Below are 16,982 nucleotides of genomic sequence, written 5' to 3' on the forward strand. Positions count from 1 at the left end.
GAGCACCCCAGAGCATCAAGTGGCCTGGTAAGAATTACTTGTTTGTTTGGTATAAAACCACTTACCAGGTTATAAATCACAGGGTCCCTGACTAGGGGGACATTAGGTGGCAAGGGAAAAATGATTCTGACTGATGAGTTCTCATCCTACTCCATCTTGATGTTTTGGAAGCCCAGCTTATGTTTATTACATTTATATCCTCTGGGTGTCAGAAAGGAAGCTGCTTTTATGGACAAACAGCACAGCGACTAAACTATATGTACACCACTAGTCTCCTATATAAAATACTCAGCAAGAGTATTTTACAAGGAAACATGAAGCCAGAAAGCCCAATCTATGAGCACAGATCTTGCTGCTTATGCCTGTTTACCCCTTCCTTAAATATAAGAACATGACTAGGCACCTTTGTAAATGTCTTACAGGAGAGGTTATGAAACAGCCAACTATTAGTAAACTTAACCTTGAAGGCTAAGTAATGTTCATAGAATTTAAACAAAATTTACACTAAAAAACTCAAGAGTAAGAAGGCTTTTAGAAATTAAGAAAAAATGACAGTAGAAATCAAATGGGTGAAAGGACGAAGTTAGGGCTCCTCTGAAAGAATACAAGCAAAGAGAAAACAGGACAGGAAAGCTTGAGAATTAAAGAATTGTTCAGCAGTTCAAATTCCAATGAGTTATAAGCTAAAGAACTAATTCCAGAATTAGGAGTCTGGAGTTTTACATTAAAAGCATCTAGCACTGATTAAAATCCATACCAGACATACATTCACTCACATCAGGAAACAGAAACCCCAAAAAAACTTCCGGAGGAAAACGGAGCTTTAGACTTCTTAAGAGCAACAATGTCACCAGAAGATTACAGAGCAAAAGCCTTCAGAATCCCCTGGCCAAGGCCAAGTGCCATAGGGCAAACTTGTCTTCCCAGCACTTGGAAGGAGGAAGCATGTGGACTCAGTAGTACAAGATCAGCCCCAGCTACATAGTGGAAGCCCATCTCAACAGCAACAGAATCCTTAACCAATTACATTATCAGTTAAGGAGGTTGATCCAAAGCCTTTTTAGACATTCCAGATAATCATTCTAGGGATAAGATTGAAGGATCTGTTTGACTGAAATGGAAGTAAAAGTGGAGAGAAGACAAGGGATTGATGATAGAGGAGCACCAACAAAAGCTAGTGGAAGAAATCCCTAAGGATGGTGGCCAGTATGCCAGGATGTTAGCACAACATGCTCTTGTGTACTTGGGGGTGAGGTGGAGTGCATCACCGGGAAGCTCCAGCTGTGCCTCATACAATCGGGTTCCCTGTATGGTGAGCACAGAGCACACAGAGCTACTAAAGTCATCATTCCTAAAGTGCATACTTAAAGAATGCCTGCTGTATGGTCACATGGGTCAAGTGTATTTATCTGGGCAACATAGTGAGATGATCCCCATCCCCATATCATAAAAAAGGTTCTTTCATAGAATGTAAATGCTTATGTAGAAACAAAGATGGCAGAGAAGCAGACAGATACCTGATGTCAGTGTGGCAAGTGCCATTAAGGAATTAAGGCAGATAAGTGAGGACTGAGGTGGAACAGCATCGAAAGTATAATTCTGAACTGTCCGTCAACGTGGGGTATAGACTTGGAAGGAGGAAGTCTATGAATAATGAGGGAACGAGATTCCAGGTAGATGGAAGAGCAGAGCGAGCATCTAAGCATTATGATGAGCAGCCAGTATATAAGACCACTACTTTTGGAGACGTCTCACATTTCCTACAGCAAACAATGAAGTGATGTAATGTTTCCCAAGATTATTGATTTCCACTCAGAGCCCTTCACAGACCATTCTGAAAGCAATGTCTACTCTCTCTGCAGCAATTCGGCTCATATTCCAAACAGTTCAGGGCTGACAACTGACATTTTGAAAGTCACTATGTCACTATGGAAGAAAGCTAGCTTTACCTCAGGTGGTAATTCGCCTTCTTCACTACTTCCTTGTTAACGTGTCTGTTATTGTCCTGCAAGTTACAAAGATCACTTCACCTACATCACAGAAGTGGTTATGGCAGGTCCAGCTGCTCTGCTGCTCCACAACAGAAAGGAGAATTTTCGGGCTCTTCTTTGATGCAATGTACACACTGTCTCACAGCCTTCAGTGACTCTGAATACTCTCCAGAGCTCCCACAGATGATCTTAACTGTGAGGACTTAATACTAAAATTCTTGGCAGCCTAGAAGCATTGTTTGGGCAACATGCCCCATCATATTTTTCCCTTGTAGCCCTAACAGTTTAAAAATATAATTTAGTGAATTGTAAAGATTACTTCAATTCTCTTTTAGAGTCTTGTGCACACACACATCTGAGGCTTCTGACAAATTTTCACTCAGTGTCTGTCTTGTTTTGCCAACATTCTAGGCATTTAATGGAATGGTTACTCTAGATATGCTCCCACGAGTAAAGGTGATACTTTTACATCTTTTGAAATTCTACTTTATGGGTTCTGAGCCATCTATGGTTTTAGGAACCCTTTATGCATGGTCACAGGTCTAGAATGTTGAAGTGCAGCACCTACCTCAAGATGGGCAGAGCAAACCCATCAGTAATGCACATGGAAAAGATTTTTGTCTAGAAACAATAGATTGGCCCTACATACTGTTATTTTGTTGATTTGCTTCCCAGATAAAAATCAGCCTGGCTATGTGAATCCATAAAAGATACGTCTGAGATCCAGATTCATAAATGCTCAGGACTGGGCAGAAGTAGTAAGTCAGCGAATCTTACTTGTTCATTTTTTTTTGCATTTAGAAAACAGCAGTGAGTATTCCATCTATATCTATCTATCTATCTATCTATCTATCTATCTATCTATCTATCTATCTATCCATCCATCCATTCATCTAGAGACATCACGTTGTCCACATTAGCAGAATTTAGGGGCTAAGCAGATAATTCCAGACTGTGATAAATGACAGAATCAAGAACAGTGAAATAAAAGTCAAACTAGGACCATTCAAAGCCTGTCTAGCACAAATGATCAGCTATTTCATAAAGTTATGAAATAAAGTCTAACGGCATTTGGCTCCATAGCCCTTTAATGTAATATTTTCGGTACTTTTTAAACACAGCCGTGGTTCCTCTTCCTGTTTCTTTCAGCCCTTTGCTTCATCACACATGCTATCAGTTGTGCTATAACTTTCCCTACCTGTATCAGCAATGATTTGTATGTGCAGGCACAGTCTGTACAACACTGCATTGAAGTCTGAAAGGGCATTGAAATGTACAAGTGTGATCAGTTGTATTTTTCTTGTTAGCAGAGAGAAAGAAGAATATGGCAAGGAACTAGATTTATCATGTTGGAAAAGCAGACATGCATGGTAGCCCCGCATCCTTTTGGGTTTGCCTGTTATCTACTTGCAGTTTAAACCTTGAGGATTTTACATTCTGGATTTTTATCATGTCTTTGATAGGTTAGGAATTGGCTTAGTGTTTATTATGATGTTGCATTGATTATTTGAGTCAAGTCTGCCTTTAAGTAGTTATACATACCTTCTGATGTCTCTATGATTGCAGAAAATTGTTCCCTAAAGTTCAGTTTCACGCAAGTAGATATTTGTCATGTTTGTGTAGTGTGTTTGTGTCTGGGATACTATAATTTTCATACCATGTCCATAACCTAAACTTGGCCTGACCCCTGCTGATGAGTCCAACCTCTTCTTTAAAATCCACTGGCCATACTGCTCTTAACACAAACAGTGTCTTGTATTTATTCTCCCCTCTTCCAGAAGACTTATACCATGTCCTCTCTGTAGACATCTATCTTCCATGAAGCACAGGTCTCTGTCTTTTTTACATTAAAAAATTTTTTTTTCAAGTTGAGGAGGGAAAGATTGAGTCCAATCTCATAGAAAGGACTTTCTAGATATGACCCTGGTTAACAATGTCAATTTCCTGTGTATGTCCTCAGCGTTCTGTAATGGGTTGCTGTATACATGATGCTGTGTCATACCTCTCTACCTTTATTCCATTCCGAACCCATACTGGCTAAGCCCTCCCCTGTTTCAGTTGGCGAGATCTTAGTAGAAATAAAATCCTTCTGGATGGGAACATCCTTAAATCTGTTGGTTTCTCCTTTCTCTCTCCTACCTGTAAATTGTGTATGTATACACACACACAGACACACATACAAACACATATACACAGACATACACACACACACTGGGTGCTTTTGTTTATATTCTATTTTGATGTACAAGTTTCCACTTAAAATTTACATGCGTGTTCTAAAAAGACAGGGACAGATGCTTCGATCTGTCTACATTTCTCTTGCAAAGAATACACAGCAGACAATGATTCAGCTCAACTCTCTTTTCAGATTGAGTACTTCTACAGACACTGAGAGAGCCAGAGTCCACAAAACACAGAACCACCCTGCCCTCACATTCTAGCTGGAGAATGATTACAAAAAAGTCACACACACAAAAGAACACCAGAAAAATGGAGAAGAGAGAAAGGCCACATTACCAGAAGATGTGAAGGAAAAGTTCATACCAGCAAAACCCAGTCACTGTGTGGGCATGGGCCTGGCTGGCTGCAGCTCAGGTAGTGCTAATGAAGGCGGTGTCAGCTAGAGTCTGACTGGAGTGGATATGAAGGCAGGAGAGTGAATACAGTATGTGTTGTAATCCAGTGTGTCCTGCTATGAAGAAAGGGGGGTGAGGCAGCCGGGGAATGGTGGGAGGGGTTAGGTCAAGTATGAGGTCAGCTATAGAGAGTGGAGTCTCCCCTAGGACAGGAAATACTGATGAGGATGAGGATGGGGGAGGTTGGTGAGAACAATGTCGGGGTAGTGTGAGAAGGAAATGGGGAGTGTGGTGGTTGTGGGTAAGTTAACCACTGCGAGGAAAACCAGAGGATGTGGAACGGCAGAGCATTCAAGCAGTCGTGCAAGTGTGGGTAAAGGTAATGGGGTAACTCATGTCTTTTCCTGGCTTCTAATCCTCCTGCCTCCAGAAAGAAGCTAGCTGTGAGGCCTAGCCTGGCTTTACTCCTTGGCCTCAGCTCTGGTGCTAGGGTTCTGGGCACGTGCCAGTCCTGCCTTACCTGGTTTCTTAATGATACAACAATACAAGTGCACTGGGGGACAGTGTAGAGAGAAGAGGTTGAAGGGGGAGAGGATGGGAGGAAGATCTCGGAAGGAGGGGAGACTGAATAGAAGAAGGCAAGCCTGAGATTATCTGGACAGCCCTTAGGAACCCTTGGCTCATGAATTGGAGGTAAGACAATGAACAGAGGTGGGGGCCACAGTCAGCTTATAGATGCAGGCTCAGGGACCAGAATATTCTGGGTTGAGAATACGAAACACAAACAGTGGATCAGATTGCACTAAATGAAGCCTACTTCCTGTCAGAAAGAGCAAAAACCAGTTTACTCTTGGGATCAAATATCTGCCCCACAGAGTTTGACCATCTTCAAGACAGAAATACACAAAACCAGCATTGTAAAATACTTACCGCCCTTCAAATCTGTGTTTTAGAAAGTCAAACAGTGCCTTTTGCATCATATCTGTGACCTGTAATTGAATAATAAATTAAAATGTGAGAAAAACCTGACGATAAAAAAAAATTGTTACTGTGCATGAGAACCGATGTTACTTGGCTTTGCTAACATAGAAAAGTGAGGTTATCACATTTCCTGTTTTTATACCCTAAGGAAATGACAAGGTAAAACTTCTGAGCTTAGGATGTTTTAATGGCAAGCAATTGCTCTACGAGGGCTTGCAGGCATTCTCTGTTTGACATTGTTTCCTGGATGTGGTGGGTTGTAACTAGCAGGAGTATCCAAGGCAACCTTCAGGAAAGCAGAACACGGATACCACAGCCAGCAAAGCAGCATGCTCTGCTGCTGTGAGTCAAATTCAAACTCAGTCCACTGAAGTGGGAGGTGTAGTCATGGAGACACAGGTGTAGGCCAAGTGTGCTACAGACAGTGGCACCCCAAACTCACCTCATACCCCTTCAGAGAGGGGCCCACCAGCACCACTGGTCGCATGGAAGGTACCACATCATAGGGAGGAGTGTGCTCTGTCTGCAGATAAATGAGAGTTTTAGACTTTTAGACTTTGAGTTTTAGACTTCTCAAAGCCAATGGATCTGAAGTACTTTCTGTATAAGGTCCTCTTTTCTGAACTCTAATATACAAGGCCCTGAATTTTCAGACAAGTACTTTCATAACTGCCTCTTTTCTAAGTAAATAAACCCAATGAAAAATTAGTACATTTATTTTCCTAAGTTTAAGTTACTGAGTGATCTTCGGTTTCCTTGCATTGAACTAGTAGGTAGAACAAACTGAAATATGCCCAGTGCAGAGTGAGTGCCTTAGGTTTGACTGTACACTGCTGAGTTAATCTTCAGGTATACTTGGGTTTTCTGAAGTGTTCAATGGAATACAGTTAATTATGAAAGAAAGATAAGCCCCTGTTTCCTTTGCATGTGATATGTTGGCCTTAGCCATATACCACCTCGTTTCCAAGCATGTGTCTCTAACTGCCAAATGCCTGGAATGCCACTGAGATTATGAGGAAGCAGAAAGTGGCTTGCATGCATGCTTCAGAACAGCAGTCATTACCATTGGTCACAGCTTCATGGTTAATGCTTTGGGATTTGGGGCCTCTATTTTTTGTTTGTTTTGTTTTTTTGTTTGTTTTTTGTTTTGACATTTATCAACTTCTCAAATCAAGATTAATGTGTATTGGAAGGAAGGTTAACAATTTGTCATAATTTGACTACCTTGCATATCTAATCTGTTTCTGAAGCATGCATTAGCGAGTTTCTCTTCCATAACTGATTTATGCTTTTCAGTAGGTAATTTGTTACATTTTAAAGAAGACCAGGGCAGGAGCTAAATTTTACTGCCATTTCTAAAACTATCACCATTCAGCTTGATTTCTTCAATTAAAAAATTGAAACTCAGATAACACAGTTAGCTTGAGGGAATGTAAACATTTGTACTGGGCAGCTGTAAAGTGATACAGAACTACCCGTCTTCAATGCATAAGGGCAGGGGAGAGGGGTTGCAGACACATAATGAATAAATAAATTATTATCAGTGTCATGAGCTCTGTAAGACACATCCTCCCTTAAGGAGCATCCGAAAAATATATTTAAGTGTCACACCTAACAAAAGAAATTTTCTTTATGCTATTTTAAGGATTTGTTCAACTGAGGTACATGTAATATCTGCATCATTGTGTTACTGAAAAGCACCTGACTTGCTTAAAATCACCGATCACAAACTCGCTGTATTTTGATATTTCTGTTGCTCATGGGTTATTTAGACGCACATCAAATTAAATGGTGTCAACCACACAAGTAGTTGTAGACCATATAATCAAAAGAAAAAATATATTACCGTGAAAGGGCTATTCACCTTTTACTGCTGAACATTTTCCCTAGCACTCAAACTTCCTTTTGATAGACATAATAAAGGTAAAATGCACATTTGAATGAAATAAAAAACCCAAGACAAACACAGTACAGTAAACATCACAAAAAGCCAGACAAGCAGACAAGCAGCATCCTAAAACACAGCAGACAGCTGGTGTGGACTCACACACAGCCAGCTCTCTTGTTCTGCATTCTGTGTTATCACAGAATAAGGAACACAAGAAGGATGAGCCACTGTGCCGCAGGCATCATAAGCGTATTTGTTAAGTGATCACATTTCATATCACTTGGGTTTGCACTGAAAATATCTAGAAGTCATATCCTTTTGATACTACAGTATGACCCCTTTACCCTTTCATTATTTATAGGATTGTAAATGGCCAACATTGCAATAACTATTGAGATAATAATAGTAAGTAATTAAGCTATTATAATAAGGTATTAAGAAATCTGGGTGGCCCAATATTAGATGAGACTTTGGTTCTTTCAGCCTATGACAGCCACTAGCAAAGGGTGACCCATGCTGGCTGTCAGGCAGCTTCTCTCTCAGCAGGGGTAACAAGAGAAATTATCTTATTTGATGGAATATTGATACTTCATGCTGTATTGCTAATGACATCTTTATCTGTGCTTTTTTTCAAAGCCATTTTCGTTTGAATTCTTTAGTGGAAAAGTTAGGATAAACCTGTTTAATGTTTTCAAATTTTCAGGCAGGTAAACTGCAAAGTACTCTCTGATGAACGTGGTGAGATTGAGGTTGCTACTTGGTGAAGTCAGGAGAGGCTGAGCAGTGTCTAAGAAATGTCTGCAATGTGGGCACCTGAGGTTACCTAGCCTCGAGCTTCAGTTGTGGTGACAAGGCTGGACCAGAGGGGTGGCCCTCTCTTGTGGAAGATCGTCAAGTTGGGGCTTTCTGTATTAACACAGAAGTTCAGGTATTTGTGCCTGGAGTTCTCTCCTTAATGATTATTTAAAAAGAAAAAAAAGCTTATTCTTTTGTGTATGGCAACTTATTGTTAAACTCTACAGAGCAACAATAATTTTGTGTGTGTAAAGGTAAGATTTTTAATTTGATGAAAGTCTAGGGCAGGATAGATTTTACTTCATATATAAGTTTATTCTTACCCATTTACCCATTCTTACACCAGACATGGTAACATTAGGGATTGTGAGTCTAAAGCATACTGACTGTGGAAAATGCTGTGTCAAAGGAGGAGAAAAAAATGGAAATGGGGGGAGGGCAATCTTTAAAAAAAAATACTGTTTTTAAACAATGAAACACACTGAGAGAAAACTTGAGTAAAGAGGTCTTGAGATTTCCTTGGAGTTTCTAGTCAGGGTACAGCATTGGTATATGGCATCTTGACTAGCCACTGGCAAAGGCTCTTCATGTGACCAGCAGCCCCATTGTCTAACAAGTGTGAAGCTGCAGTCTGACTGATGGAGAAGGCAAGGACACTGGGCGAGTGTTTATGATAATAGGAAAAACTTACAGTAGACCGACAAACAAGCCTGCAGTTTTCCACTGGTTTTGTTCATCAGCAGATTTTGCACCTAATGAATTAGAAGTTTAAATACTGACTGAATTAAAAATTGAATGACCTCCTTTTTTAAGCATAAGCAATGTACCTGGATATCATAAACAAGTATCCAGTAACTGCTTTAATATGCTTGATTATAACTTATGTTTCTGGCAAAAAGAGAGGCAGACAGTAAAAACATGTACACATGTATAACTGAGATGTGTTGGACAGCACAGACAGACCTGGACATTCTTGAGTATTTAAACAAAGTCCCTTGGTGGCATGTATCATTCCATCAAAAAGGATAGCTATTGATTAAGGATTAGCTATTGATAGACTGTCTTAGGACCAGGATGACTGTACTTAATAAAATCACTTGAGTTGATGCTAATGATGCCATTGGCAGGAGAAACACGGGCATGTTAATGTTGACTTACCGACTTCTGCTTCTGCTTAGCTACAGCAGCATGGAAAAGAAACAAAGAATAACAGAGCATGCATGTTATTGACTTGTCAAAGGACGCAGACGTAACAGGACCAGAAATGTGACGCAGTGCAGTAGAGCACGTGGACAACAGGAGCTAGGAAGTTGGGGTTACCTTCTTAAAGAAGGGCATTCTTTTCTCTTTGGAGTGGGGTGACGTTACACTGTTTGCACTGGGCTTAGGGGAGCGGTGGTTTGCTGGAATATCATTCTCTTCTGCATCTAAGCCAGTAGCATCTATGTCTATAGCTATATACAGACAAACAATTCAAAAGTCATCAGGTGGATAGGAGAGGAAAAGCAGGTTATAAAGAAAATAAAACAAAAGCAAACAGACTAACCACTGTAGAAGATTTATCCTGAATGTGCAGCCTATTAAATATGTAAGACATGTTAAGGATGCAATGCAGTTAAATCTAACATGACTGAAAGATTCCCTTGTGGATAGCTGCTTACACAAATCAGTTTCATGCTAGGTCTCTTGAGTGCTTTTCGAGAAACACTTTTTACTTGCTTCAAACATTGATATTCTCCATGTTAGATTATAAATGTAATTTACAAAGCATTTGGCCTTAGTCCAAGGTCATTGCCCAACTCTTAGGTAAAAGATAAGTACTTTGGAGACATTTAATACGATAGGCCTCGGTCCTCTCATTTGGTCTGATTTTATGTAAGGAGAACAGGGAGCAGTTAAAAAGTTTCATTAAAATTATAGCAGACATTTAAGGAAAAGAGAATAGAAAGCCCTTAATCCAGGCTACACCCAAGAAGTCATAAATGTTTGTTAGGGTGTTCTGGGACACACAGGATTGAAGTGATTCCAAGGAAGAATGTGTGCCCTCAGATAGCCTGATTGATGACTGGTAGGGAACACCAGAATAAAAAAATCATTCTATCAAAGTCAGTTAGGATTTGGGTGGTTTCCAAGCCTATGAGGCTGAGTCCAAGGGCCCCAAAGAACAGGCTTCTTGTTTCCTCATGAGTAAACGTTCCAGGTTGGGTGCATGGAGTGTTTTCACTTCTGAAATGCTTTTACCTGAAAATATAGGTCTAAAACCAGTAAATGAAAAAAAGATGCATAATTTCATTTTTCAAGTTTCTTAAAAACTTTCTACATGAAGTTGCTGTAGACTTTTAATCAACTACAAAGTAGTGAGTTTCTAAGATCAACTCAAACCCACCTGTGTTTTTAAGACTCAGAGGCTGAACTCACAGAATGCAAGGTCCTTGTTCTTGACAGAAGTCCAGCAGTGCCAGGCTGTGGACCCAGGGCTCCTGCCTTAAGAATTGTGCCCATGGCTACAATACACCACTTTGTAGGTGAGATGCATTCACCATCTAGATTCATTCTTTCCCTTCCTTTTACTTCCTCATTGGTCACGTCCTTGGGATCAGGGTTTAGAACAGTATCAGAACCGAGCTTACTTTGTAATTACTTTATGGCGGAGAGTAGGTCAAGCAATAGAAAAGGAAATGTATTCATCCCATAAAGTCTTGCTCAAAACTTATTAATTCCTGAATAAATCCCACAATGCACTGGTTTAAGAAACAAATAACTAGTTAGAGTAACAGTTTAGTGCTTAGGTTTAGCTACCTTGAAACACAAGCTGAACTGAAGCTTCTAGCTGCCTCTCCTGGCCTTTTCAAAGGACCCAAGATCATCTGATACATAGCACATTATTTTGTAATTTTGGAGTTACTGTGTTTTGAGAGGTTTTAGACTAGAGGGTGGCGGACCTCCTGTTTAATTGAGTTTTGTTTGTTTGTTTGTTTGATTGATTGATTAGTTTAGAAGTCTGTGAAGGGGCTAACCTCTGGCTAGTCAGTACAGTCTTACAGTTCTGGTATTTTATGAGTAAGGGATTTTCTTTTGGTCTAGTCTATGCATACTAATTAGTTAAGGGTTCAGTCCTTGGCCTTCAGAGAAATGCTACAGTCATAAAATTTCAGGTGTTTGGAACCAATCTAGGTGTTTACACCACACTATAGCTTTGCTCATGTTGAAGGATTTCTTTATGCTGCTCCTTAACAAGGAAGCATACTGTTAACAACTTCCCGACATGAAGGCAGGGATCTAGGTTACTATTCTAATAATAGGTCTTAACCAATATCAAGTCTCTTTCCCTTCTGGTGGCATATTCCCATATACTTTACTCTTGCAACCTTTCACTGGGTTTATGAAAGCCACATCCGGGGATAAGCATCCTCCAAGAACTTTATTGGAACTGAGGCTAGAAACCTGACAAATGCCAGAATTCACAGGCCTCCAGGATGGTGACATTTCAGAATTGGATTTTAGAATTTATCTGCTGAATCTCATCAGCTGTGGTCATCAGAGAGATTTGTTTTAAAAGGAAATTCTTAATGAAAGGAATTTAAATTGGAAATTCATAAAGAATGGGAATACATACAGGTCTAGCCTTGACAAGGGTAAGATATTCAGCCACCCACACAGAGCCTGAATTCTAGGTGGAAATTCATTGGCATCTCAACAGCATGGGCTCAAAATCTCTTTCCAGCTTAGTGTTTGGTGACTTTTAGCTTTACCATAGTGTCTGTGTTCATTCTGAAGCAATTCTAGATGCAGCACTCAGAATACATTTAAGCAACTAGCTTTTCAACTCCGTCAGTTTTCTGTTCATCCACCCAACTCAGATGATGCTTCTCATCAGAGATATAACCCATGTTAATCAACATACTTGTATTCCCTTACCTAGGCAAACATTAGCATTACTCAGGAAAAGTACTTCCACATATTTAAAAATATTTCATTGCTTTTTCACTATCACTTTCCTGACTCATACCTTATTTATTTAGTGAACCTTAGGAACATATTTTAGCTTACTCTTAGAGCTTGGGTCAAGTCAAGGCAAGTTCAGGAGTGAGGTCTAAGCACAGGTGTAGTTTGAGGTGTGTGTTGCTCAATCTCATTATATATATGGGGATTGGAGATTACTCCTTGGTCTAGCAGTGAGTTCAGAATTAGTTAGGACATCTGGTAAGCAAAACATGAAAATCATACTAGCAGGCCAGTCCACGTTTACAATGGAACAGTTAGTTGTCCTTAGTAGGAGACTTGGAAATTTTTCTCTAGGATTTTCTGATGATTCTTTTTAGATCCATTGAGCTACTGATAAGAAACTCATCACAGAAGCCAGATATTTTGATAGTGTATCTTACATTTGTTTTGTTTTCTCTAGGCCAATCAATCTCAGTGTTTTCTAGTCCTAGCATTTTGGGAACTTATTTCCAAGTTCTGTATGTTTTAAATACTCCAGTGAGGTTTTAAGCTCATCTTCATGTCAGCATGTTATATTACTTTCAGTAGTGATAACATGTGGCTCCAAAATTACATCTCATGTTACACTTAATTGTTTTCCAGTGCAAGGCACTTTTCAGCATTTCACTAACACAAATCAAGGTTGCCTTACCATTAGAGGACATAGAAGGGCAGGGGTTTTATCACAATCCGATGTAACCTTTCATGCTAGGGCCCCCGGACAGTCTTCAGGACCATCCTAAGATAGTCTTTTAGGTAGTTAGGGTATCTGTAAGGGCTAGAGAGGAATCCCAGCCCTTTCACAAGTTCCTTCCCTTGTGCATACAAGGATTCCTGAGTGTTTCTCCATCATGGCAGATGTATGCACCTCATTAATACTGCAAGGCCTTTGGTGTCTACTATGAGCATACTAACTTGCTTAAGATTTTTTTCAGTGGCTTTAAATTGTTGTGAGTCATATGTGTAAAGTTTTTCCAACCAATATAGATTCAAAATTGACGTATTTTTTTTTTGTGCCCAGATTTTGCTCATTTAAAGGTATATATACTTTTGTTTACTTGATAAAAGGTGTCAAATTCCAGTAAGTGCATATAGAACTTGAAGTTTGCACATGTTGTAAAGCTGCCAGATTTATTAGACAAAATTACAGTAAAATACACTGAAATTGAAATTCACGTAAAGCTTTGCTGTCCTTGACAACATGTCACAGCAGAGACTAGGGTAAGCAATTAAATTACCACTGTCACTTCTATAAAATCTTAGAGCAAACACAGGCGACTTTCTTGCTTGACATTCAATACCAGGAAAAACTGTCCATAATCACCCCTAATTTCATGGGAGCCTTTTTATATCTGATTAATTTCCAAATTTGCAGGTTTGCAAATTCATTCAACTAAAGAAGTTTGGGGAAGTGTGAAAGGCAAATGCATGGTCAGCACAATGACCTACTCACCAGACGATGGAGGTGTCGATTTTCTGGAACTGGGTACCATGTCACCCAAACTGGATGATGAATTTCCTCCTGATTTACTGAAGTAAAGCAAAAATTCACGTTAAATAAAACAATTGTTTCAGATGCTAAAACATTGTACTGCCTGATAAATGTTATAATTAATAAGTTAAATTGTTATTGAACTTTTAAAAATGTGTATTTGTTTAAAGGAAGCAAATAGTCATTACCTAATAGAGACTCCTGTGGTACTTGAAATAATTTTATGATAGTTTTTGTTTTGAAATTCAGGGTTTAATTTTTTTATGCTCCTGAGAGGAAGGAAAAGATCTAGTATATTTTCTCTGGACCTCAAGTTCCATGCCCAGATCTTAGATGGCCAGACAAGAGAGACATCCTTTGGCTTTACACTTAGAGGATGTGGAGGCAAGGCGTAAGACCTCAAAACTAACACCTAAAATATCATGTCTCCTCACTTAGATCCAGTTCCTTTGGCTGAGCTTGATTATTTTAGTGGCTTAAGATTAAAAGTACAGCTTTCATGACAACCTGCAAAAGAAAAACAATCAGGACAAAGCAATGTCCCAATTCACCAGTCTTTAAGGCACAAGAATAAACTTAAGCACAAATTGAGATATGAATTAACCAGAAGACAACAGTGAATATTTTCAAAACAAGATTAACAAGGAGAATTCTACTTGGTTGAGTTGTGAAGATTATTCAATACTTCTGAACAGGGCAAAGGAGAATCTAATAAAATATGCTTTGCAAGAAAATGTCATAATGATATCTAATATATTGTATGCTAATTTTAAAAGTAAAAACTAAAAAAAAAAAAAACCCAAAGTTTAAAAAAACTTTCTCAATGACCAGACTCAGGTGTGATGGAGCATGTGCTTACGTGTCTTAGAAACGTTAGAGTTAATAAGAATAGGTGGTTCACCAGTGTATAGGAATGCGTGTCATACCTTAACCCAGAAAAATCCCAGAAACATGCTATCAGATTATAAATGTCATAGAATTCAGGCAATGTAACTGTACTTTCCTGTGCCTCTTATCCTGGATGAGCCAGATTGTACTAGGAAGGACCATGAACCATGTGAGTGCTTTAAGAGGCACTGCTGACCTAGCTAAACACTGGTGTGCAGGTAAAAGTGCTGCCCTTGCTGGTTGGATTTTTTTTCCCAGTTTTTCTAGCATTTTAATGGACAGAGTAAAGGTCAAACACTTTACTAAACAACCAGCAGGTGTACTCTGTCTCCCTAAAAATTTAAATACCTCCACACACCCAATAAGGACACAAGGGAGTGTATACAGCTAATAAAAAACAGAACTTACAGAATCACCTTTGGCAAATACACAAGGATGCTTATTGCTAAGACCAAGCACTTCCTTCCCACAGCTTTCATTTTATGTTTGTATTCCTCCTAAACCCCAAAGGCTAACTTTTGTTCAAGCACAGGTTTGCTCTTCTTATCTATAAATTTAAAAAGGCAGCATACTGTGTTATGTAAAACTGTGACAGATGCTAATACCTCAAACATTCAGAGGCAGATGTGACATCCACATGCCAAGTTCTTGATCTGTGCTCTGGTATTAATGCCTTTGATGTTTCTTAGTCTTTTAAAACATTTTTATTATTCTTCGTCAGTGTTTTGCCTACATATATGTAAATGCACCACCTGTGTACAATGACCATGGAGGCCTGAAGAGGGTGTTTCATCCCCTGGAACTGAAGTTATGGGCAGATGTTAGGCTTCACGTGGGTATTGAGAACTGAACCTGGGTTCTCTGGAGGAGCAGCTATGACATTACTCTTAACCACAGAGTCATCCCTCTAGCCTCTGATTTTTGTCAGTCTTTTAAATTTTTGTGCATCCATCCATCCATATATGCACATGTATATATGTATGTATAGTACAAATAAATATATATTCATATGTATACAAAATTCAGCCTTCAGATATATGTATACTATATGTGTGTATATACATATACACACACACTGACTTTGATTATGTCCTTACAAAATATATAAAAGTGTCAAAAGGCAAATGTAAATACTTGTGGAAGAGAGTGGATGTACTTAGACATACCTAAACAAAAGCTTGGTAGAGAGTTGCAATGAAATAATGTCACGGAAGTCAAAGAAAGAATATACACTTCTAAGTGGAAGTAACCCAGCTCTGTGGAATACATTGCAAGACAGTAGGAGTGTGACAGCAATCAAGTTCTGGCTTTAATGAGGTTATGTGCATTTAGTTTCACTCATCTGGTGAGGTGAAAAATACTGCCTAACATTAAAATTTTAGCACTAACAATGGAGTTGACACTGTACAAACAAGCAAGTCATAATGGAGTAAGACAGAAAGAAACTCAGCCACCCACACGAAGATAAAGTCTTCCCCATCTCTCTCATTCCATCCATATGGGGAGCATACTGTATTCTTATACTGAAGCTATACAGGCTTCGGTATGAAATTCACTTCCTGGGTGAGAAGCCCTCCTAAGGAAGCCAAGTGTAAGCCTCCTAGGAAGGTGTAATCAGAATAATAGATCTAGCCTATTGCATAACTTCAGCTAACTGCTATTCATGAAGGCAATTTCGCTTCATACATGGTGTCTTTTTCTGTGCTTAACAGTAGAATTGAAAATTGGATCTCTCAGGTGAAAATGAAACTAAGAGACCACAGGAGCTGCTATTTGCCAGGGATGCCTGAGACTGAGATCCCTAAAGCATCTGCCAGCCACATTGGGCAGCTACAGACAGACATTGGGATTAATTACTGTGGTTGCTGCTTGCCCATGTTCAGCAAATGATTAGGACTTCAGAGTCTCCTCTGTGCTGAAGGCAAAATGTCATGCTTTGTGACGGTAGCTATTTTTATTAGTGATCATAATTAATTTGATTCTCTCTCTGATGGAATGAAAATCAGAAGCTGGGATGAAGTGTTTGTTAAAAGGAACTATGAAGCTATCTATGAACAGGAGCAGTATCTGCTCAGTACATACTAAGGATCACGGTACTCAGCAAGCAACAGGACAGAAGTGAGGGCATTGTCTACATTTTTATGTAAACAGTGAATGTGTCTTCATACCTGGAATAGAATTTCCCTTGCTTGGCTCTCTGTTCATGCTGTAGCCTCATGTTCTCTAGTTTGACCGGGCTTGGAATAAATCCGATTTCACAGCCTTCTTTAACAAGCCGTCCTATCCACCAGTCATTATTAAATTTCTACACACAAAATCCAAAGGATTAGAATCAGTACAAGAGGTTTAAAGACCTGAATTGATTTCTTTCATATCAACTATTTTCA

The 16,982-nt window shown here is 39.3% G+C and overlaps 1 protein-coding gene across 7 annotated transcripts in view; it reads right to left on the minus strand.

Moving 5' to 3' along the window:
* Nucleotides 1-16,982, minus strand: part of Cacnb2 (calcium voltage-gated channel auxiliary subunit beta 2) — a 359,301-nt gene that overhangs the window by 11,614 nt on the left and 330,705 nt on the right. For 5 of the 7 annotated variants that reach the window (XM_028764828.1, XM_028764825.1, XM_028764824.1 and 2 more), the window contains 5 exons: nt 16,764-16,900; nt 13,669-13,745; nt 9,552-9,685; nt 5,991-6,071; nt 5,498-5,556 (listed from right to left, as the gene is read on the minus strand). In XM_028764828.1, coding sequence (XP_028620661.1) covers nt 5,498-5,556; nt 5,991-6,071; nt 9,552-9,685; nt 13,669-13,745; nt 16,764-16,900 — 488 coding nt within the window. Of the gene's footprint in view, nt 1-5,497; nt 5,557-5,990; nt 6,072-9,389; nt 9,410-9,551; nt 9,686-13,668; nt 13,746-16,763; nt 16,901-16,982 lie in introns of all 7 variants that reach the window. The other 2 variants (XM_028764829.1, XM_028764830.1) reach the window with 1 other exon arrangement.

This window comes from Grammomys surdaster, unplaced genomic scaffold (assembly GCF_004785775.1).
Source record: "Grammomys surdaster isolate TR1022 unplaced genomic scaffold, NIH_TR_1.0 146, whole genome shotgun sequence".
Classification (NCBI taxonomy): Eukaryota; Metazoa; Chordata; class Mammalia; order Rodentia; family Muridae; genus Grammomys; species Grammomys surdaster.